Below are 23,860 nucleotides of genomic sequence, written 5' to 3' on the forward strand. Positions count from 1 at the left end.
CATAAGCACTTTGTGTTTTTGTGATGTTTCCAGGCTCTCGCTGACTCATGGAATAATGAACCATGTAGTCGAACAAACCTTTGACAAGTAGTTGATCCGAAAACATTATTATTATGAGTCAAAAGATTAGGTTAAAATGGAAAATAAAAGTTAAAAATATAAAGTTATTAAGAGTAAAAAAAAACAAAAAAAAAAACAGCTGTGCATTATGTGTAATGCAAATAAGCAAATTTCCTTTCATATTAACCAAATTCACACTCTGAAGACTTTTTTTTTTTTTTTTTTTTTTTTTTAATTTTGTTTCTCTCACGCTTTCTCCTCAGCTGCATGGATTTTATCGGTTGTGTTCTGCATCAGACATGCTGCACAAAGGCCAGTCAGTCAATTCAACACGCTGGTCATAGTGGGGATGGTGCATGTGTGTGTGTGTGTGTGTTTGTGTGTGTGTGGGGGGTTTATAGACTACAAGGTGCTGATTGTGCACACTGTATGACCTCGTCTGTGCATCTGCTCCTCTGCTCCATTAAAATATTTCAATACCTACAGTCACTAGAAATGAATTGAACACTAGAAACAAACTGGACACCAGAAATAAACAACTATTGATTATCAACAATGGGTAATCTGTCAAGAAAAGTGACGGACAAACACAGTCAGGGTCACTATGCTATGTATATATATGAAGGGCCATATAACTGGATTGGGATGTGAACGTGCTGCAATATTTTGTTTTGGATATCCAGCAAAAATAAAACAGCTTTGCGTTAGGTTCAGAATCAGTTTAATTTTGTCAGTCCAACCATATCCTTATAAAAATACTTATAGCAGAACTTACATACAGCAGAATGTAAAACACTGATTAAAACAGAAAAGCATCGAAAGAACCCATGTACAAAACATTCAAAGTGCAGCATATTAAGGCAAAAGATCAGTAAAGGATGTCCTCAGCTGTCACTTGACAATTTTTCCTTCCATGTCAGATCATATACAGACCACTGTTAGATGTCTTGTAGATTTAGCAAGAATTTGGGGACTATTTGTCCATCAAGAAACAGCTGAAGACATGTTCCATATTTCCCATCCAATGAGAGGGAAATATGGAACATAACTAGTAACCTAAAATTAAACTGCAGGTACTAGTGATGACATCGGGTCATCGTCTCTAACTATGCCTTGATAGTGTACATCTGATTTTATTTACAAATTGTTTCCAGCTATTCCTGTGTCCCCTTTTAATATGAAATGAGTAAAACTACCAGCATAAGTTCAAGACCAACCTCTACATCAAGCCAGTTTTTGTTATTGTATAAGTCTGATACTTAAATAGTAGTAGAGTGTAACATGATCAGCTCAGAAAGGTTGTGAAGTGGTATTTTGCAAAATGAAAAGGAGGGTAATATGATTTTTGGTGTGCTTACTCTCCACTATCTGCTTGGTGCGGATATTCTCCGAATATTCACGTTTACATCTAGTCTAAAATTAATCCAACATGATGATAAGTGATTAGGATAATGTTTATTTTATGAACCAGTGGTACCTAGAGCTTGGATTTATTTGACTGAGACACTGCTGAGGTATTCGGTGTCGTGAGGCGAGGCCGAGACGCCCTGACCGGTTCCCTTGATGGCCTCTCCGGCCAGGAGGAGCTCAGCGCCTTGCGTCTGCTGAGCCAGGCCGCTCGGCATGTTCATCACTCGGCCGATGAAGAGCTGGAACACACAACGAAACACATTTCATAACACTCACAAACATGCGGCCTCATATTCTGGAATATGAGGTGTGTATTACGTCTTGTTTATTGGGGGGGGCGGTGGTCTGTGACTGTAATTATGTTGCTCTGCACACTGTTTGTGATGGGGCAATGATTCCTTGTATTACAGCAAGGGACTTATGGGAGAAGATAATAGCTGTTGATTACCTAAAGGAATAGTTCACTCAAAATGCAAGAAAAGATTATTTCCCACTTACAGTCTATCCACTCAGACAGTTTCTGTGTGGTTTGGTGAGGTTTCCATCTGCCTTGTTTCCTTTAACTCCAATACAATGAAACGGTCATGTACAAGTTAAAAACTCAACAGAAACCCTTTCAAATGTGCACTAATGTTGGGCAGATACATACAGTTTGCTGGTGTTCTTCAGCAGGTAATAGTTCCCAGTGAAACTCTTCACCCATGAGGGCTGTGGATCATGCTGGATTTCTGTGTTATTGTTTTTGGGAAGAGCTGTTGCTCTTGAGATTTCCCACGTGTAAAGTTTTGACAGTTTGAGCTCCACAAATAAATACCCGCCCAGTCCCATGGTATTGGTGTGCTGGGAGGCAGTGAAAGTATTAGTATTAGGATGCATTAGGTGGGAAAACATCTGTTTTTTGTATTTTGGGTGAACTGTTCCTTTAATTCTCCAACAACAGAAATTTGGAATTGAATATTGCAGAGCAGGTTTTAGACATTTTTAACAAATGTACAGCCCTGTGCAGTGCAATACTGGTGAAATGTGTCAAACTGGCTAATTGTTGTATGTGAGTGAGACCTCTGCAGGCTGATGTCTGCCATCTTCAGGTCTGGACGATTCAGCGTGTTTGTCCCTCTGTGCTTTTGCTTCCTGGAACAAGAAGACAAAGAAGTCAGACTTGCAATTCAAATGAATCCAACTGAGTGTGGAAATTATTCAAGTTCATATTCAAACAGCAGTCATTTGTGGTTATTTCTGGAGCTGAGTGATGAAAACCTGAAGGATCTTGTAGTTTGATGTCTTGGCGACATAATCGTCCCACAACTTCGCTATGAGCTCCTGTTTCTTCCGATGGGACCTCATCTGTGACACAAAGACACAATCACCCGAACCAAGTCAACCTTCAGTTCACAAAGACAGTGAGTCTGCTGTACAGGCATGGGTTAACCAAACAAGTATGAGCTGAACATTTAAATGGTATGAATTTAAGGGTTTGTAAAATGCTGACTACATAAACACAAAAGCAGACAAAGACAGGGAAAATGGCTCTCTGGTTAACATGAAGCGTGGTGAGGTGTGGATGTCTGAATAATTAAATGTACTGGCTAGACTTACAAATGACCTAATATATGTTTCAGCTAGAGCCGAGCCAAACAGCAGCTTGTTTGTCTTAAACTTCAGAGAATACAAGGAAAGTGCATCAGAACATTTCAAACAGATTTCTAATCAAGATGAATGCAATAAATTCACTTTCAAATGCTTCCCTGTGATTGTCTAAACTTTCCAAAAGTCATACTGACCTCCTGTGGAACATAAATACACATAAATAGTATAAAACACACCACAGAAAGAGTTTTTGTAAATGCTGAGCCTGGTCTGAGTGTCTGCCTGGCTGTTTGCGTTGCATCACACCTCTGTGTACATGAGCATCTCCTCGCTGATGTCCTTGTCGTTCTGCTGCTGCAGGAAGCTGGCCTGCTCGGCGGCGACCCTCCTGGCTGTGTCCTCGCTGATCTTAGAGATGGTGTCCAGAGTCTCCTTGTCAGGAGTGACCGGCCTCACGCCGTCCAGCACCAGCTCCCTGCTGATCTCCTCCCACACCTCTCCCACCTGCAGCAGTATACACACACACACACACACACACACACACACACCGCTTCAGCACTCTGACATTTGTTTCTGTGGCGTCTGAAACAGAATCCTTACCTTAACATTCGACACGGCTAGATGTTCGAGCAGATTTGACAGTAAACATAAATTGTTGTTTGGCTTCTTGAATTAAAATGAAGAAAATTACAAGACATTTCTACCTTAAAGTCCAGGTATCTGTTGACGATGCTCAGGGTGACGTAATCGTTTGCTGACAATCCAGGAAGGTCCTGAAAACCTGACGGTGTAAAATCAGTGATTTATTGATTAAAATGCACAGAATGCTGCCGGTTCAGCATGTGCCTTGAAAGCTTCCCAGATCTGAATCAAACAGAAATGTTTGGCAAAATTTTGATTGTGTTTGCTTTAATTAACTTGAGATTAGCAGATCGGAGAAGTTTGCCTCATAGTGACATATAAATTGTGATATAAAGCTGAGACAGTTACAGAATAGTGTTTTAAATAATCAATTTACCATTAAATACTTTGTCATATATCCTAAACATTTGGGTGATTTGCAGATCACGTGACCCTGTCAGTTGCTCTTGCATGTTTAACCTCAGCTCTCCGGTAGTGCAAGGATGTTCCAACAAACACTTAAATAATAACCTGGCCTGCTTCATTAATTGCTTTTTTACCAAGTTTGCAGAAGATGGAGTAAATCTTGGATCGCAGGTTCTCTGATACGTCCATCACTGCTGCACTGGGCCTGTTGGCAGGGAAAGAGAGCGGGGCGTCCTCTGCTTGGTAACAGCCAAGGATGGGCCTCTTGGGATCTTACAGTCAAACATTTAAAAAGAACATTTCAAATAAAATATGAAATTTACATTGTGCCATTAAAATTAAGCTTTTACTAAACAGTATAGCTCCGCAAGAGTGCTGATCAAAATGACAAGCTGCTGTTTCCAGGCAGAGGTTAATCACTCACTGTTAATTGATAAGCTGAGTTGAGTTTGTCAGTGACTACAGTGCTCTGACCTGCGATCGCTCCATTTCCATCCCTGCTGACGCCCAGCTCGGCCTCCTCCTCCCTCCAGAGCTGCAGCAGGAGCCTGGGAGCCGTCCCGCCCCTGTCGTCCCTCCAGCCCAGGATGTGAGACACGGTCTTCGGGTTGTCACATAACTCCAGCAGCGTGGCCAGGACGACTCCGTGCACGTTCCTGGGGCTCGACTAAGAGAGGCACGCCAGCAGCCATTTAAAAAACAGTGCACATACTCTGAGAAAAGACTGATGGGAAAACACAGCAGTACTTTTAATACATTAGGCAGCTACAATGTTACTTTCAGAGACCTGACGATTTTTATTTTACTTTTAAATATATTGCACAATTCACTATAGGTCATTTTTTTTTAACATATTAACATAACAATTAACATATTTGAGGTAGGATAAAATTTCTACCACAAAGCACAGGACCATCTGCTGTCACACCAGGGTGCAGCTACTTACATGGAGTAAGTCAAGCAGGAGAAACACTCCCTCTTTGACCAAAAAGTAATCCTCTGTGGTGTAGCAACCCACAATACAGGACCTGAGGTGATCAAAAACACTGTTTTAAATTATGGACCAGTGATGGGTGCAAATCCAACACAACACTTCTTAGGTGGAGAAAATCTGTGAGAATGTGATTTCTGACCAGACACAGTCCACCGTGGAGAGGATGAGTTTGTTGTGTCCCAGGCCGCTGTAGAACTGCTCAGGACTCGCCTTTAGGAAGTGCACTGCCATCTCCACTCCCTCTGACCCAAACAGCTCCTATGACACAGGATGACAGGACGATCAACAACTCGACCCGCAGAGATCAACAAATTCTCATAGAATCGTCCAGCTACTCATCTGAGAGTGGGAAGGCATCTAGAGGACATGTTTAGCTATACAGGAAGTAAGAACAGTAAGTATATTAGCATGTATAGGTGCAGATTGATGTGAGAAAAAAGACTGAATGATGAGTATCTGAAAACAGTTTTACACCTGTAGCTCTGATACAAAAACCTTATATTTATGGATCAAATTAAACACACCACTCTTTTCAAAGCACCGCCGTCTGTGGGGAACAAAAACTCAAAAACCTATTTTTGAGATTGTTGCATTCAATCTGGTCTTTGTCTCTTTATCACGGTGTGGAAGTTGAAGGATCATGATCTCAGCTCTACCTTTCTGTGCAGGTCGCTCTCGCACAACTCTGAGAGAATCAGCTGAATATCCGACATGATCTCCAAGGTGACATCATCCCCTTCATCAGGCCTCCCTGCCATCTGCATCAAAATTCCTGAGCAAATTGGATTCATTATTGGACAATATCTAACAAGATAGCCCTGTACTAGAAATGTCTATCAGGGCAAAGAAATGACCAGTTTCTCCTGTATAAACACATTAGATTTTAATCTTGACGGCTCTTCCTGTCCTCACCCAGCAGCTGGTTGATGAGCCCCTGATCACAGAGATCCTGGGTGACGTCCTCGTTGCTCAAAGACGTCATGGATCTCAGCACCCGGACACAGTAGTGCATCTGAGCCTTCTTACTGCCTCTCCCTCCAGTCCCATGGAAGCTGTGACCCTGGCCAAAGTAAGGATCTGCAATACAAGGCAAAGACAAGGAGGTGATGGTGAAAACACTGGTACTGACCACCGACTGACTGGTCCCTCCCATTTGTGCTTCATCTGTTCCTCACTAAAGATTTGGGATGAATTTCATTCTTCATTCAGTTGTTTCATAAAGTGGATTTAGTCCACATCTCAAGAACTGAAGATGTTGAAGAAGACTGAAGAAAACCCAAACTATAAAAGAATTACTGAGTTATGTGAAATGTGGTAAACAGAGTGTGAACACCTTTTGATTGGAATTGTTTGGCATCTTTGAATGATATGACAAAAAAAAAAAAAAAAAAAAAAAAAGAGCCATGCCTCTGGAAAGAGAGCTTGGAGACACGATGAATGAAAATGATACAAGTCCAAGTCATAGCAAAAAGAAAGATGGGTGGCCACTGGTTGGAGAATCCATCAAGCTGTATTATTGCAGTTGCCTTTTTTTTTTTTTTTTTTTTTTTAAAAACTGTCCATCCTGTCTCCGTTTAGCCTCATCTTTACCTTTCCCTCCTCACCTTGGTCAGTGCACCAGTCCAGCAGCTGCAGCAGGTAGCTGTTGCCATGATTGGCCATGTAGTCGTCCAGCATGAGAGGAGCAACCATGGCCAAAGAGGCCAGGGCCTGCAGCTGCAGCTCCTCCTGCTGGAAGGAGGACCAGCGGTGTGAACCTGACCGGCCCTCAGTGGAGGCCGCAGGCGGCTTCACCAGCGTCAGCAGAGCCAGCATCACTTGGCTCTCTTTAAAGAGCTGGGAAGCAAAACCATGAGGAGAATATGAAGGATGTTAGAAAAAAATCAGACTTAGACACATCAGTCCAAAGATTCAAACGACTTGAGCACAACAGATGAAACTGACCTGCAGAACGTTTAAGTCCTTCGACATGAGCACAGCCAGATTTAACAGCAGCTTCTTCATCTCAAAGTCTTCACTGCTGTAGTTGAACTTAAGGTTGCGAACCAATGGGTTGGGACTTTTCACTAAAAGAATCAACGAGGCCATGCTGTTATCATGAAAGTCACAAATGATCACAAATACTTCAGTCATAATTGTTGTACTTGATAAGAAAATATTCTCCTCACACTCTGGAAATGTGACAAAAACCATGAGCTCCTTGGCAAATAAACTCTCCTGAAAATCAGAAGCACGGTATCAAACAGAGTGACGTGCAACATAGCAAACACATGGACGTAGCTGTGTGACTAAATATGTCAGTAGCAACAGGTTTTCCTGCTAACTTATTATTGAAAAGAAACTGCACTCTACTCACAATGAGAGGGGCTTGGGGGTTTTCAGCGACCAGAGTAAGGATGACCAGCAGGTCGTTTCTCAGCTGGAGGTCACAGAGTCGGTTGCCGTTTGTTAGCTGCTGAAAAAATGCTTCTTTCAAAGCTCTGTGGGACAAATGAACAGCTTTGTTTTAAAAATGAGATATTCAGCAATTAAAAAAGTGACAACTACTTTTTAAACGAAATGCTTCATGGCGCAAAACTATTACACTGTGCTATATGATCAAAGGACAGAAGGTGACTTAAGTTCTTTGTAAGTAGGGAGCCTGGTTTTTGGTGCCAGGCTGCATTAAAGATCAGGCTTCATAGAGACTTGGGTTTGGGGTTTAGTTTCTCTTTAAATAAATAAATACATTTCAGGTTATGGAATTTTATTTCCCAAAATGGATGTAAAGTGATTTGGAGATCGACTTTAATTGATCCTGGTTCACACGTTCCCCTCATCAGTCATTTGAAAACCCATTCTGACAGGAGGAGCCACGTACACGACACAGTCCACGGTGCAGAGCTGGGCGGCGACCTGCTGCCTGCTGCCTCGCTCCAGCAGGTTCCAGAGGACCTCCGAGGAGCGGAACAGGACTTCACCTGACGGGTCGGCCTCGTTCATATGGAGGCAGACTGTCTCTGCCCCTCGTGCATTCGTGATCAAGGCACAGTTCACATCTACGGTATAGTAGCAAAACGACATGTGATTAAAGTGGTGCCATTAATAAAAACCTATTGACATTGACACAAGGATGCTTAAAAAAAATCACTGTTTTGATTGTTGCTCTGTTTGTTCTTTGGTAATGAGATGATTTTTGCTGTTGAGAGCTACTTTATCTAATGAGGGAGGTATTTAGTTAGATTGATGTGTTTGACAGACCCCCCCAACCCTTTGAGAAGCATAAATCAGTTATTCACCAGAGGAGCTGGAGAGGATCTGAAGTGTTTGCAGGACCTGGAGCTTGACAGCAGGCTGGTTCTCCAGTATTGCCATGGAGAGCAGCAGCGTCTCGGCCAGGCCGCTCTGCTCCAGCAGCTGCAGCTTGTAGCCTGGACTGGTGGGCTGCAGCCCTGCACACACACACACACACACACACACACACACACACACACACACACACACACACACACACACACACACACACACACACACACACACACACACAGTGTCTTTACACTCAAAACAATCCCTTGCATCTGGCTGTAACCAGGGAATTTCATATATTTTATATGATGAATAAGCAAAAATATGTAACAACAACAACAACCACAAGAAGGAGAATAACAACAACCACAAAAATAAGAATAATAACAACAACCACAAGAATAAGAATAAGAATAAATTAATTCAAAGTCATTCAGAACAATTGTTTTAATATAATTTAATTTTGTTTTACTAAATTTAAAATGCCAATATGGCAAAAGCAAAATGCCTCTTGATGGGGAAACTGGGACAAACTGGAGTGAATAAATCAAATAAAACAATCATAATAATAATAATCATAGTATATAGCCTATTTAGTGTAAATAATAGGGGTGTGAAACCGAACCGCAAAAAATGAACTGGTCAGTGAACAATAAAAAAAATGACTGGTTCAATGCACAACACACCCCACAAAGTACAGTGTTACAAACACAAGTAGAATTTTGCCTTTGAAAGATTATGTGCTGATTTCATGTACTTATCCCAAATCTCTAAATGAAAAAAAAAAAAAGTTGAAAAAAGTTGAAAAAAAGCAAATGAGACAAAATACAGACAACACTGGAAATGGTAGTGTTTTTTTCCCCTCCCTAATGCACAAAATGAACAGAGCTATGAACCGAATCGTGACCCAAAAACTGCAATACAAACCGAACCATGGGTTTACTGAACCCTTACACCCCTAACAAATAATAATTACTAGAAATAAGTCAACAAAAGAATTAGAAAAGACAAGCAGTTTGGAACAGAAAATGCAATAAAACAGGAGCTTAACATTACAATGCTACCAGAAAAAAGTGACACATGAAAGAAAAGATGAAAACGACAGAAAAAAAGAAGGACACAACACAGCAGCAGCACAACAGCAGTAAGAGGGTCTCACTCATTGACAGTCTAGAGAATTGGTTGTAAGACTTGAGAGACGAAGGCGCTGGCTTTGAGGGACGGCGCATACCGTCCAGCAGCTGTCTGGGAGCCACACAGCTGTAGAAGGATTTAACACAGTCACATACGTGGTGTCTTACTTCAGCGCTCGACAGCCTCATCAAACAGCCTGCAACACACAAACACAAGCGTTCATCATGTGCGCCGGTGTCTCCGTGGTGGCTTTACAGACGCTGCACCAGGACTGGGACTGTGCTGCATACCCAAGTGAGAGAGGAAGTCCCTGGCGTCGCCTGCGTAGGTCAGCTCATCAGACATCTTCTCCTTCAGGAAAGGAAGCCTACGATTGAAGCAGGGCAGCACTTCAACACAACATACAGGATGGAAATCAGTCAACTTGATCATGCCTGATTATGTGCAGCTTCTTACCTACAAATGCTGAGTGCCTCACACAGCACGGACACATACTCAGGGTGATCCTTCACTCTCTCACCACATATATTGAGGATTTTGGATAAGCCCGTCAGCTCTCTCAGAAGCTTGAAATAGTTTGTTCAAGAAGTTTTAACATGCAGTGAATCGTGTGGTTGTGCAGAGACAAATCCCACTGAGACAGAGGAGCTGGCGGGGCAAAAACTCATCACAGTCCTCACAGTTATTTCTGAGCAGGGAAAACGCTGACAGATGGAGCGACGCAGCTGTAAATTGGGACCCTTGTGGGTTATGGTTAACTCCCTGTAGCCGTCACCTGACAACTTATTTCCATCACACTACCAGGGGACAAACCTGAGGTCCATTTGACAATCTGGCACACTGTCGGCCACCAAAGACTTGTCATTTCCAAACATGTTACCTGAATACGTCTACAATACAAAGGATACAAAGCCATTCTGGCACCTCTTCAGCAGTTTCTTCAGCACGAAAAGGTGCCTCTCCTTCAGTGAAGCCTAGCAAAGAACAATAAATGATAACCATAAGATCCAAAGACTAAAACCCCTCTAATAATCGATGAAAATGTCCATTAATTACATCTTAACTTACTGTCAAAGGATCCTCAAGAAGGCGAATCACCTTACTGAGCTCAAGACACTTATTGGGGATCTATTAATGTTGAAAAAATGTTAATAATGTGGAGAAAACCAGATAAAAACGAAAGTCTGTTTTGCCTCTTTCTTTAATATGAGCATCAATTTGCTGCAAATCATAGCAGATTGTAAAAAAGGTAGCTCGTAAGAACGAGAAGGAATAAGGAATAAAACAAGGAATGAGTTTATTTACCCCATGGATGTGTTGGTTCTTGTTTGATGTGATTTGTCTGATCACAGGTACGTCTGGTTTCCTCCTCAGCACCACTTTGCTTGAATCCATCGGCAGCTGTCAGTGGATTTCTGTTGTCAGACTCATCGGCAAACAATCAAAGTTCATATGAAAATTATTTTAAATAATGACTTTGTGTTTCCTTTTTCTGGTCCCTGTGTGGGTTGGCGGGTTGTTAAAGCCAGTCGATCACTTTTAACACCAAAACATCTTCTCAAAATCCTCTGAGATCCTCCTCTGTCTCTCGTTTTATGCAGCGGACGCGTCGGTGCGTTGCTATGGCGACTGGCTTGTACGGAAGGCAGCGCAAACCAAAACTAATCACAAGCGAAACGCCTATTTCCTGCTTTTTTTTTTAATACTTATTATTTTTATTTTCAGAGGTTTTTATTTTTTTATTTTAGCTTTATGGAACTCCTACTACTTCAACCACATAACCATGTCAGGCATGTGCTCAGGAACTGGGAACTAGGAATATTAGATTCAATTAACATAAGATTAGAATAGAAAAAATAAATCACATACTGTGAGTTATTTCTCTTCACAGAGGTCATAGCACAGGCTGATAGTTGTTTTTAGTGTTTATAAGTTTGATGGTAACCTTTGAAATCCTACATTTATGCATATGAAATTTACCATATAACATCAATAAGTTCAATTAGATGTATCATGCACATAATAAGTCATGAAAGTTCTACATTTTTTTTTTTATTTTTTTTTACAACCTTCAATTTCATTACTGTTTTCCACAAAATACATTTGAGCGGCCTATTTCCAACACAGGTTGATAAACTACTCATGTTTAACTTATATAATTAATCTGACTATTAATTTTGGCTGAACATTAAACATGGAATATGAAATCAAAACAGGCAAAAACTATGAAATTACGTAGACATTTCAAATTTACCCCTAATTAATTTGCAGACCCTGATTTTTTTTTTCTCTCTTTCTGTATTTTCCCTACAGATTGCTATTGGTTGCTCATTGAAATTTATTTTTTATATTATTTTTACACCGAAAAATAGTCACAAAATCTGCTCTAATGAAAAATATATCCAAGGTTTAGCTGACTTGAATTTAATCAAATAAAGGCGAGGGGGGAAAAAACAGAAAGAGTCGCCCATTTCCTGCTCAAACCGGAAGTGGTGTTCTGGTGACAACGGCGCATTGATTCTCCCCCCCTGCGCTCCGCGTTAAAGGGGCGACAAACTCCACAATAACCCCCCTCACAGGGAGCGGAGAGGAGCGAGCGGAGGATAGACGGTGAGCGGCGGGGAGAGGAGAGGGCGAGGAGGCGGCAGGTCATGCTGACGGACGCAGGTGAGCCGCTCCGAGCCGCTCCGTGCTAACAAAAGCTCCGGCTGGCTCTCATGTTGTGTGTGTGGAGAGCCTGCAGCTGTCTCCATGTCGCTGCTTTTACCGTGCGCGCACACACACATACACACACACTCACTCACTCATTTAAAGCGTAACTGTTCACTTTAGCCCGTGCTAGGCGGGGTGTGTGTGTGTGTGTTTTTGCTGGTAAAGGGCCGTTTCGGCTTCATCCCCAGCCTGACGGTGTCATGTGTTCACCACCAGACTACCCCGGCGGCGCCTCCGCTGCCCGGCGGGCCAAGAAGAGGAGCTCCGGGGAGTCACCGGGGGACGGACAGGCCCTCCGCTCCTCCGGGAGGCAGGTCAACGTGCGCGTGAAGCGGGCCAACAACCCCCCTCCTGGACAGGTGAGCCTCAGCCCTGCCCTCACCTGGCCTGCACGTATTCTGGTCAGGTGGCCGTGCGCGAAATACAGTTAATACGGTAACCACGGACAGTGACAGGAGATGCTTTGTGTGGGAGTTTGAATGGCCAGGTAAACATAAACAACACCAAACACAACACATACAGGAAATCCAAAACTCAGCCAGTTAACCAGAGGGTGCTCCTCCTGTTTCATGTGTGACAGCTAATGCAAGTCGACTAATTAATCGGTTTGGTCGATTAATCGGCACAGATGGGACTGATGGCTGACTGGTGGGAACTCAAGTGAACCCTAATGATACACAAAAATTACAGATGCATCTCGAAAAATTAGAATATCATGCAAAAGTTCATTTTTTTCTGAAATGTAATTGGGGAAAAAGTGAAACGTTCATTCATTTTGGATTGATTACACATAAAGTGAAATATTTTAAGCCTTTTTTGTTTTAATTTCGATGACTACAGCTTAGTGTTCATCAAGATCAAAGCCCAGTACCTCAAAATATTAGATTATTACATAAGAACAATCAGAAAAATGATTTATGCTACAGAAATGTCGACGTTCTGAAACGTATGTTCATTTATGCACTCAATTCTTGGTCGGGGCTCCTCTTGCATGAATGACTGCATCACTGTGGTGTGGCATGGAGGCGCTACTGAGGTGTGAAGAAGTCCAGGCTGCTCTGATAGTGGCCTTCAGCTCATCTGGACTATAATTCTTATGTATAATATATAATAGTAATAGTCATATTCTAATGTTTTTTCCTATGGTCTGATTTTCAGCTCCAGATTAAGTTTGACCTTTAGTGATCCAGATTTCTTTATATAATTATTTAGGTATTTATTGCTTTGACCTAGATGTTCAGTTCAGCAGTTTCCCAGTTTCTAATCAAGTCAACGATGGATAGATTTCCAACAGTTTCAATTTTTTTTTGTTTTGTTTGTTTGTTTTTGCTCATGTGGGTTGGTGTGGACTGGGTGGCCCATATTGGCCAATTAATCGGCTGTCAGCTTTTTCCTGCCCCAAACTCTCATTATTATATCGGCCACTAAAAATCCACTATCAGTCGACCTCTAACAGTTAACAGTAAAGACACATTCCAGTGGATTTGTTTTGATTGTATTTTATTTGAGCTCTAATTTCCCACCTGGAAGGGCCCACCCTGTCTCTGTTTGGTTTGTTTTCTGTGCGCTGTGGGCCTGTAAAGCCCTTGGAGCCCGTCAGAGTGATCAAGGCCTGTAAATAAATCTGAACTTTTACAGAGCAAAAGAAAAGCCACAGACACCGAGGAGGAAGACGACCAGTCCGAGAAGAAGTACAGGAAATGTGAAAAGGCTGGATGCTCGGCCACGTATCCTGTTTGTTTCGCCAGTGCGTCTGAAAGGTAGCTCACACATTTTCCAGGCCGTGACGGAGCAAATCCTCAGTCGAAACACATCCTGTGAGATGGGCGATGTGATCCTCTGCTGTGTGTTTCTTTCCGTTCTCAGGTGTGCTAAAAATGGATACACGTCTCGCTGGTATCATCTGTCGTGTGGAGAGCACTTTTGCAATGAATGTTTTGATCACTACTACAGAAGGTAAGAGACATTTTGAGCTGCCCATGTAGATAACATGCAGCACCACTTTACTCAATATATTAAAAGCAAAGCCTTCAAATGAAAGTAACATTTTACTTTGACTAGAGTCTCAGGAAATTTGGAGAAATAAATCTGAATATGAAGCTATTTAGTTTGATTCCTTTTCTTGCAATTTCAGTCACAAAGACGGATATGAGACCTATGCATCGTGGAAAAAAGTGTGGACTAGTAATGGGAAGAGTGAGCCCAGTCTTAAAGCTTTCATGGCAGATCAGCAGCTTCCGTTCTGGGTAAGTGCAGCCCTCTTGGATCTCCGTATCTCCGTACTTCTGCGCACCACAGGGATGCTAATTATTATGCTGACGTCTGCTCTTTTCAGGTCCAGTGCACGAAACCAGACTGCAGGAAATGGCGGCAGCTGACCAAGGAGATTCAACTCACTACTTCCCTAGCAGCAACATATCGCTGCGGCATGAAGTTCAACAATATCAAGGTAAGCAGAGAACAGGCAGCCGGATCAACCAGCTTATCCTCAAATGACATTTATATATATATCAGTTAGGATATTTTGTGTTTACTCCCACAGAGTGAAGGACCAGACCAGTGCTCCCAACCAGAGGATTTGGTAAGTTGTTGAGGTGGATGTAAATGAACAAATCACTCTCTGATTTCATTGTCCAGATGACCGCAGTTTTATCAAATGAAATTTATTATTCAACCTCTAACCTTAAAGGAGTATTTCACCCAGTCAGTAACTGCTCACCCCCATATCAGTGGGAATTCCTCCATGTAGGACGAACAAACACACAGCCCTCATAGCTCCGTCTTAGTTTTACATTCTGTTAAAGTCAACAGGGCAATCTGTGTGCACATCCAAAAAAAAAAAAGTGCATCTAATTTCTTGACTCAACTCGTGTAGCCTCTTCTGAGTGTTTTGTGGCCAAATGGTTGCGCTGTGGGTCCAAAAGCATGATGTTTACCTCATTATCTTCCACATTTTTGCTGTGGTAGGACACAGTCGGGAATGTTTGGAACAAAGCGCTGTCAGGAGTAAAATCTAGGAGCCTGTTAACTGCCATAGTGTAGTGAAAGCCTAAAACTGGGCTAACTTGCTCAGTGTTTGGTTTTCTTGTAAATGTCAGTGGAAATCTCAGTTGACATGGGGGTGAGTAGATACCTTTAAATTTCATGTGTGCTATTGAAAGATTCCACTATAATGTGTGTCTTCTGTGTTTTTAATCTCAAGCCGTCTCGTTCGCACAGAGAGTGGCCGAGGTGATCGACAGCTGGTGGCACTCCATGCTGATTTTGCCCCCGCTGTTTAAAGACAGTCCGGCCAGCCCCTTCCTGGCTGCCTACTACCCGGACTGTGTGGGCATGAGTCCCTCGGGGTCTCCGAGTAACGTCTCTCTAACGGAGCTGCGGGCCGAGCACTGCAGAGCCGTCCAGCCCCAGAGTGAGTCTGTGTGTACATGCATACGCTCATAAATGTGGGAGTAAGCAGGAGTAATGCACTAATGAGAAACTGATACTGATACTGATCCACACCAGAGTTTTTACAAATCTGGTCAGCCCGTCATAATGCAAGCCACAACTTTCAAATGCTAACAGACCTGAAAAGAAACTCATGGTGATACTAGCCATTGAGCTGCACCCAGCAATCATCCAGGTGGCCTGTGTGTGTGTATTTATAAGGATTTAATTCATAAAATGTGGTTGTTGTCCTCAGTTCCAGGCCTGTGTCCGTACTTCCAGCCGTTCTACCAGCCTAACGAGTGTGGAAAGGCTCTGTGTGTGCGACCAGATATGATGGAGCTGGACGAGCTCTACGAGTTTCCGGAGTTTTCCCGTGATCCCACCATGTATCTGGCTCTGCGAAACCTTATCCTGGCCTCCTGGCATCGGGACTGTAAGGTACACTGTCGACCTTTTGCAGCAGTGGCTTCCTAATGCTGTGAGGTTTTCCTGCCCAGTGCATTTGATCATAGTTTCATGTTTGGAAGTTGAAACAAAATTTTGCATCTTTGTTTTTTTTTTTTCTTTCAGTAACTTACCTTTATACAAGGCACAACAGTGACTTATCTTTTGTTTTTATTTATTTATTGTAAAGGAGGTGCTGACTCCTCAGAAGTGTGCCCCACACGTCATCGTGCGCGGGCTGGTGCGTGTGCGCTGTGTGCAGGAGATGGACCGAGTGCTGCACTTCATGACCAGGAAGGGCCTGATCAACACGGGCGTGCTGGCAGTCAAACAGCCTCTGCTGCCTGAAAAACACCGCTCCGTGAGTGTGTCGTCAGTGTGTGACCTGATCACACAAACCCCCTGACTCGAGCAGTACACGTTTCTATATGCCTCTTAAGTGTCTTTCATCACGTTTTGCCCGTGTCAGTACTGAAACCCTTTCATTGTCTTTTCAGAAGAATGTTATTGTGATCGGTGCCGGCGCGTCAGGGCTGGCAGCGGCACGGCAGTTGCAAAACTTTGGCACCCAGGTAACTTTCTCATAGAGTGTCTGAGCTCATAGTGCACTGTTTTAGTCGCTCGCAGACTTGTACACTGTTTATTTCACTGGTTTACAGGTGGTGGTGCTCGAGGCACGGGACAGAATTGGAGGCCGGGTGTGGGATGATACTTCTCTGGGTGTCACCGTGGGGCGAGGAGCTCAGATCGTCAACGGCTGTGTAAACAACCCCATCGCAATGATGTGTGAGCAGGTAAGAAGTTTTATGTGCTTGAAAAATGTAAGCTGGTCGACTTTCAACGGACTAAATCTGTGCCAAAGTGCCAGAGGTGTCTGTCTTGTCTGTAAAGAGAAAAAAATGTGTGCTTTTCAGAATCATCAGTATTTTACTGTGGATATCTGATCACAAGTCTGTGCTTCCCAAAAGACCGAGTGGTATCTTCATGTAACCGAGACGGAAACATGAGTCTGCAGTCAGAAATAACAATTGCTTAACCCGTCTTTTGTGTGTGCAGATGGGCATCAAGATGCATAAGCTGGGAGAGAGGTGCGACCTCTTCCAGGAGGGAGGACGAGTCACCGACCCGGCCATCGACAAGCGCATGGACTTCCACTTCAACGCCATCCTGGATGTGGTGTCCGAGTGGAGGAAGGACAAGTCACAGAGCCAGGACACACCACTAGGAGGTGCTGTGCCGTTTTTACTGAAGAAAAGACGATTTTTTTTTTCATCCGCAAAAGTGTGAGGTGCAGATCCAGAAGGAATGTGATGTATGTGATTCTGTGTAGCAGCCAATCTCTGTTCTGGCCTTCCCTACAATATAATATTATAAAGGCAGAATAATGACATGTTCCTTTAATTTCCAAATGCGTTACTATTTTGACCATGGCTATGTGGCGGTTCTCAAGTGTGAATATGAGTAAGATTATGACTGTGAGGCAGGGGTAGTGCCGTAAAAGAGTGGATCTGTTCCGCTGATGAGTACATGTACAAAAAAATACTGTTAAAACATTGTGCTCTGTTTGTTATCTAAGCATTTTCCCTCCACAGAAAAAGTCCAGGAAGTCTACAAGAACTTTCTGCAGGAGTCAGGGATCCAGTTCAGTGAGTTGGAGGAGAAAGTGCTTCAGTTCCATCTCAGCAACCTGGAGTATGCCTGTGGAAGCACTTTAGACCAGGTCAGCAAAATTAAACCCAGCAGGGCCTCCGGTGTCTGTCTTTCTGTCTCTGTTTTCATTTATTTTTCTTTGGGTATCTGTGTGAAGTGTCTGCTGCCACCAGATTCAAATGTGTCGTGGCAGAGTATAGAGGTTGGGGCGTTGCTTGGTGCAAAATGTATTTCAAAAGTCTTTTGTCATCAGAAATGGCTCTGCAGCACAGAGTGAGGCAAGCTGTTATAGCACCCGAGGGACATGTGGTGCTGCAAAAAAAAAAAAAAAAAAAACTTTTACAGATTTTATTCAGACAGTAACACTAATATATAACTAATATAATTCAAGTCTACTTTCTTCCTATTTTGTGACATTTATCCAGCTGCGCCCTGGATATTTGTAGAAGTTAAAGATGCCATTAAATGGACTCTTACTTTGTTGATTTTTAGGTAGCTACTGTTTAAACAGGAAGTTTGGGCGGGGCATGGTGCAGGGAGGGATCATTCACAAGAGCAACAGGATGTCAGTTTAGGAGAGAAACACAATTTTATTTCAAGGGATAGGTGCATGACAGTGGAAGTCCTGTGAGGTCATTTCATGGGGATTTAAATGTTTTAATGTGTCTTTTTAAGATTGTGGCAAATAAATTTCTTACTTACTGTTTGTATGTGTTTGTAGGTGTCTGCTAGATCCTGGGACCACAATGAGTTTTTCGCCCAATTCTCAGGAGACCACACTTTACTCACCAAGGGCTACTCTGTTTTACTTCAAAAACTGGCTGAAGGCCTCGACATCCGCACCAAGTGTCCGGTTTGTCCCTTCGTCTCAAAATCTCACCAGATACTCTTACCTGCACCACAGTAAATTAATAACAAAAATATGTTTGTTTTTAGGTTCAGGCCATCGACTACTCAGGTGACGTTGTCAAAGTAACTTCCTCCAATGGCTCGCAGTGGACAGCACAGAAGGTAAAGAGGTTTAAAAAAGGGATTGCCGCTCAGTTTAATGCGTTTGTTGGATGACATTCCCATGAGTTCCCCATTCAGGGTTATAAGATGTTGGTTTGTAAAATTGACATGTAATGTTACGATATGATTTCTGTTTACTAGTCCAGTCATTTTATGAAAAAACCTATGACAAATTGCAAGAGAAACAAACTCAACTGATTCTGTATCCTCAGTTTGTCCTGAGTGAGGGGAAAAAAGTCCCAAGAAATCCCATTGGTGGAAAGTTTTGAAAATCACCTATTTATGACCATATAATACCAAAAAACACTGTTTTTAACACACGAGGAAAGGGGTTCAAAATTTTACTTTCAGGTATCACTATAAAAATTCACAAGTTGATTACACACACACAGACAAGAAAAAAAGCCAATTCCAAGTTCTTTGAATTATTCTGTTTACACATGCATATCACACATGATCTGATTTGATATGCCCTAATAAGGAATATAAGGAATAAATGCCAGATATTTAAACAGTGAATTTCAGATGTAATAAGTCAGACGTTTTTAAAAATTTTAACACTCTATGGCATGTTGAAACTGTGCCGTGCTGATTATCGCAGTGTAAGGTTAATTTTATTTTTTATATCTTTTCCCCTATTTAGGTTCTTGTCACGGTCCCACTGACTTTACTGCAGAAGAACTTGATTCAGTTCAACCCTCCGCTTCCTGAGAGGAAGTTGAAAGCGATCCACAGTCTTGGAGCAGGTATCATAGAGAAGGTAAGGGTTTCAAGAGGAACAGGATTTTAGAGTCTGTGTTATGGCTCCAGGCGGGGAAGTGAATACTTTCCATCTGCCTAGTGCTGGTAAATTGTGTCAGGGACTGAAAAGTTTATCTACTCTCTCGGCCACTCAAACAAATATTGGTGAGAATTCCTCATCTGTTTTAAAAAAATAAAATAAAAAAAAATTCTAGAAGGTAAAACTGTAGAAGTGGATAGAGAATTTTGCGGCTGTGCACTTGTGACTAGAGAGTTTTGTTTATCCTGGCGAGAATTCAATAGATGATTAGTTTCCTGCCATGTTTAGAGTTTCTAATCATGAACATCTGGCTTTAAATCCTCCTACAGATTGCACTACAGTTTCCATACAGATTCTGGGACAACAAAATCCAAGGGGCGGACTACTTTGGTCACATCCCGCCCAGTCCTGACAAGAGGGGCATGTTTGGCGTTTTCTACGACATGGACCCACAGGTCTGTTCGAGTCATGTTCCTCAGGAGGCCAGCAGGGGAGCACGAGCCTGCCACTTGACATTCGGGTGTATGTGCAGGTTTACATTTTGAGAAATCGTAATTAGTACAGCTCTTCTAATCGTCTGCGTTGTCCTGCAGGGAAAGCAATCTGTGCTCATGTCGGTCATCACTGGAGATGCTGTGCCCGCCGTCCGGGACATGGAGGACAAGGAGGTCGTGGATGAGTGCATGAAGGTCCTGCGCGAACTCTTCAAGGAGCAGGTATCACCGTCAGCCTCTGCAAAGAATAATGCACATTCACATTTTTGCCATGTAGCCGTCACTTTTATCCAGGGTGACAGGGGCAACAGCGTGACTAAATTCTGCCTTAATTCAAACATGAATATTAAAAGCAGCTATTAGCAGGGCGTTCAAAGTATGAAGTCACTGCGGCTGTTAGAGAACAGCAACTTGTGCAAAAAGTACTGAAACATTGAACAGTTGGACATGTGCATTCAAAAGTTTACAGAAGGTCACATTAAGTTCACCTGTAAAGGTTATAATGCATTTTAGGTTCATCCTGAAATTTCACCCGGAAGCCGAACATCCCTAACTTTTTGTGAGTAGTGTACGTACAGCATCATAATCGCCATTTGCTCTGTATCTCTGCTAGGAGGTCCCAGAGCCGCTGAGTTTCTTTGTCACCCGTTGGAGCAAGGACATGTGGTCCCAGATGTCCTACAGCTTTGTGAAGACAGGGGGCAGCGGCGAGGCCTACGACATCCTCGCTGAAGACGTGCAGGGAAAAGTCTTCTTTGCTGGCGAGGTGAGATTGACTGCAGCGTTAAAACTGAGCCTTTCAGGAAATCTCTTTGTCTCCATGAAAGATTACTTAGGGATCTGAGTCGGGATTAAGTTATGAGTTATGAGTAGAAATAACACTTCCTGGTGTATCATCGTGGTTGTTTCCTTCGGGACACCAACATGGCCTCCACAGAGTTTTTTTTAATACTTAAAGGAACATTATTTCATGTGTGGATGGAACATGAGGTGTTATTTTTTTTTTTTCCCACCTGTTTTGTTCCCTCCCAGATCCTAACCCTAACCTTCGCCATACTAAATCCTTTTCTAATAATAATAATTGCTATTCTCTAATTTAATGCGTTAATGTAGCCGTCTGGTTTGTTGTCTTGTGCGCTGAGTCAGAGCTGAGGACATTATTCAGCAGCCATCTTGAGCACTCACACTGTCAAAATTTTCTCCCACAAAACATTTTGTTGGGAAAAGTTTGACAACTCAGCTCCACTCAGGACTTTGGTCGGGATGTGTTGACTGAAACACTGATCCTTTACAAATAAAATGTTTTACCAGAAATTTTGACAGTGTGCACGTTGTACTTTTTTTTTTTTCCCCTAAACTTCTGTCTATCCTCCCCCTCTTTTCCAAATTGGATGTGCACACTCATCGTTGGCTGATGCACCAGCTGGATCTTGGAATTTCTAGAAAATCATGGAAAAGCGTATTCCAGACAGGAGGAAAAATCAGGGAATGTAAAAAATTCTCAAGTTATGCAACATGGTGGAATATTGTCAGCCTCAGTTTAAAACAATCAGCACTTATTCACCAAACGTCACTTATTTTCCATTGTATTCCATGTTATGGTCACTTCCCCTGCAGAGTGCAACAGAGTGATGGACTTTAACAGGACCTTTTTAATGTGAAGTGTGTTTTTAAAATTGTGGTCAAGGAAAAAAACAGCCATGTTACATTTCCACAAGTCACAGAAATCAACATTTTGAGTGGGAGCCTGTTGATGGGAGTGATTGTTCTGTCAGTTCAGAGGATTAATTCGCCTCTGGTTTCTGTCTCCAGGCCACCAACAGGCACTTCCCTCAGACTGTGACGGGAGCCTACCTGAGCGGAGTCCGGGAGGCCAGCAAAATGGCAGCGGTGTAAAGTCCGTCCCAGCGGGCGCTCAGAGCTCCAGCACGGACACGCCGGGCGGCACAGAGTCCGGCACCGGGCAGCGAGTCGACCTGGACGGCTGTTTCTCTGCACTGTGACGCCTCCTAACAACCTCGGCCGCTTCCCCCCGCAGATACCCAACAGAGGACTTACTGTACGGTTATTTGTATTTTTTTTTGTTGGTGACAAGATGCAAAACGATAAACAGAGACATGAAGGGTGGACGTGCCCTGCCTGGATCCACTGCGCTGGAAAGCCGGCTGACGGTTCCTTAGATTTGATCTGAGTTCAACCAGTAAATTTCTACTAAGCACCTGTGTGGAAGAATCAGTCAGAAAATAATAATAATAATAATGATGATAATAAAGTTTAATTGTATAGCACTTATCAAAACCAGCATTACAAACTGTTGAATGAAGAGGCACGCATGAGGAAATGAAACCCAAACACAGTGGATGTTTGGAAACCATAAATCAAACACCGATGACAAAACGTAAAAACGACAGGTAGACTTCAATGCAACGTCCAGAATAAAGTGCAGTGTAACAGAATAGTTGAGAATAAATAAAAATAGAGTCGTAAGACAGCTTTTTTGATATAAAATAAGTCTTCATAAGTGACTGATGTAGCAGGCTGGAGCTCCTCAGGCAGTTAGGGTTAGGGTTTATATGTGAATTTAAATGAATAATGAGATTTAATGTACAAGGTTTGAATCTTAATTTACTTTTTGGAGAGTTCCACGCCGATGTTTTACACACCTGTGATGAACCTATGATGGTTGATGTGTCGATACAAACTGTAAGCAGAAATGGCCTGGAGGTTAGTCGTGTTTCTGTCATAGCACTTTTTGATTTTGGCAATGGCTCTTTGGGTTAAACAGCTTAAACAAAAAAAGAAGAAGAGGAGGAATGCTTCATGTGTCTGTTGGTTTCTGTGTTGGACTGATGATGATGATGATGATGATGTTGATGAAAATCAGAAGATACCAAACTGTCCACGTAAACTTTCTCAGGGATGTGATCTGGACAAGTAGCAGAAAAAATATGAAAGAAAATTAAAAAAAAAAAAAAAATTAAAAAATGAAGTGATGATGAAATTCAGAAGAGGCTTGGACTACTGTGTAACCAAACAGAGAAAAAAAAACTGAAAACCTTGAAAAGACAGAAAAAAGAAAAAAAAAAATCACATCCCTGTTTGTAGCCGTGTTGCTTCCTGAAGCTGATTTGGGAGCGTCGCCGTGTCGTCCTCATCTTCTTCCACTTTCTGTTCATCGATGAAGCTTTATTTGTAGGTTTGTCTTTACGGTGTTTACCTTTTCATTTTTGTCTCCGAGGGTCAGTACGTCTAGATAACCCTGTCCTGTGTGTCTGTGGTCACACTGCTTGAATATTTATCCTGTCTGTGTGTAATAAAGCCAGCTGTTAACTGCCGGTTCACTGCCGTGTCTCCTGCTCAAGCCGCTGCACAGACAACTCAGTTTTAGTTCCAGGTTTTAAAGTGTTAAAGTGTTTTAATTCTCACCAAATTCATCATACATGCACGTGCAGGTCAGTCAGTGTGTGTGTGTGTGCATTTAGTTTACATGATAAATATTGACCTCAGCCAGAAAAAAGGGATTTATTCATACTGGTGGAGAGTATTGCACACACAATTGTTTTGGTACTGAAACATTCAGGTGTTGCTGCTGCTGCTGCAAAAAAGAAAGAAATATATAGCATTTTTTTAAATTAAAGAAAATAACACTAGAATATAACCGATGAGGGATCTTAATGTCAGGGAGTTGAACAAGGAATTAAAGGAATGATCAGTAAAGTATGTCTGATTCTGATGAAGGAATTAAAGGAATAAAAAAGAGAATACCACTATACACATAAACACACACACAAACATTTATGTCTGTCTCTATAGATGATG

At 42.4% G+C, this 23,860-nt stretch overlaps 2 protein-coding genes across 3 annotated transcripts; one reads left to right on the top strand and one right to left on the bottom strand.

Annotated features, from left to right (window-relative positions):
* Nucleotides 1-770: 770 nt before the first annotated feature.
* cfap69 (cilia and flagella associated protein 69) lies at nt 771-10,912 on the bottom strand. The gene is made up of 23 exons (XM_030063883.1): nt 10,823-10,912; nt 10,586-10,645; nt 10,426-10,491; nt 9,974-10,083; nt 9,808-9,884; nt 9,615-9,713; nt 8,377-8,529; nt 7,959-8,136; nt 7,455-7,578; nt 7,267-7,315; nt 7,043-7,164; nt 6,703-6,934; nt 6,011-6,175; nt 5,755-5,870; nt 5,238-5,356; nt 5,051-5,132; nt 4,579-4,771; nt 4,239-4,376; nt 3,762-3,838; nt 3,364-3,561; nt 2,728-2,814; nt 2,530-2,601; nt 771-1,709 (listed from the first exon to the last, which is right to left on the bottom strand). The coding sequence occupies exons 1-23, from the start codon at nt 10,910-10,912 to the stop codon at nt 1,551-1,553; spliced, it is 2,766 nt and encodes a 921-aa protein (XP_029919743.1). The 3' UTR covers nt 771-1,550.
* A 1,095-nt stretch (nt 10,913-12,007) lies between these two features.
* kdm1b (lysine demethylase 1B) lies at nt 12,008-23,376 on the top strand. 2 transcript variants are annotated; one of them, XM_030063898.1, is made up of 21 exons: nt 12,008-12,184; nt 12,446-12,588; nt 13,868-13,989; nt 14,096-14,185; nt 14,364-14,475; nt 14,565-14,678; nt 14,772-14,810; nt 15,449-15,641; nt 15,915-16,099; nt 16,296-16,466; nt 16,603-16,677; nt 16,765-16,899; nt 17,162-17,333; nt 17,698-17,825; nt 18,477-18,608; nt 18,692-18,766; nt 19,410-19,526; nt 19,877-20,002; nt 20,141-20,263; nt 20,655-20,807; nt 21,854-23,376. In XM_030063898.1, the coding sequence occupies exons 1-21, from the start codon at nt 12,169-12,171 to the stop codon at nt 21,935-21,937; spliced, it is 2,505 nt and encodes an 834-aa protein (XP_029919758.1). In that variant the 5' UTR covers nt 12,008-12,168; the 3' UTR covers nt 21,938-23,376. The 2 variants fall into 2 exon arrangements, with proteins under 2 accessions (XP_029919758.1, XP_029919759.1); XM_030063899.1 differs by having other exon boundaries at nt 16,606-16,677.
* The last annotated feature ends 484 nt before the right edge of the window (nt 23,377-23,860 follow it).

Source organism: Myripristis murdjan, chromosome 11 (genome assembly GCF_902150065.1).
Source record: "Myripristis murdjan chromosome 11, fMyrMur1.1, whole genome shotgun sequence".
Classification (NCBI taxonomy): domain Eukaryota; kingdom Metazoa; phylum Chordata; class Actinopteri; order Holocentriformes; family Holocentridae; genus Myripristis; species Myripristis murdjan.

Excerpts from the sequence above, each read along its gene's own strand:
- kdm1b (XM_030063898.1), top strand. Across the intron at positions 16,678-16,764 it reads TGCAAAACTTTGGCACCCAG|GTGGTGGTGCTCGAGGCACG; the intron begins GTAACTTTCTCA and ends ACTGGTTTACAG. Across the intron at positions 17,334-17,697 it reads CCAGGACACACCACTAGGAG|AAAAAGTCCAGGAAGTCTAC; the intron begins GTGCTGTGCCGT and ends TTCCCTCCACAG.
- cfap69 (XM_030063883.1), bottom strand. The coding sequence starts at position 10,912 with ATGGATTCAAGCAAAGTGGTGCTGAGGAGGAAACCAGACGTACCTGTG. Across the intron at positions 6,935-7,042 it reads AGGACTTAAACGTTCTGCAG|CTCTTTAAAGAGAGCCAAGT; the intron begins GTCAGTTTCATC and ends TTTGCTTCCCAG. Across the intron at positions 2,815-3,363 it reads AGATGCTCATGTACACAGAG|ATGAGGTCCCATCGGAAGAA; the intron begins GTGTGATGCAAC and ends TTTGTGTCACAG.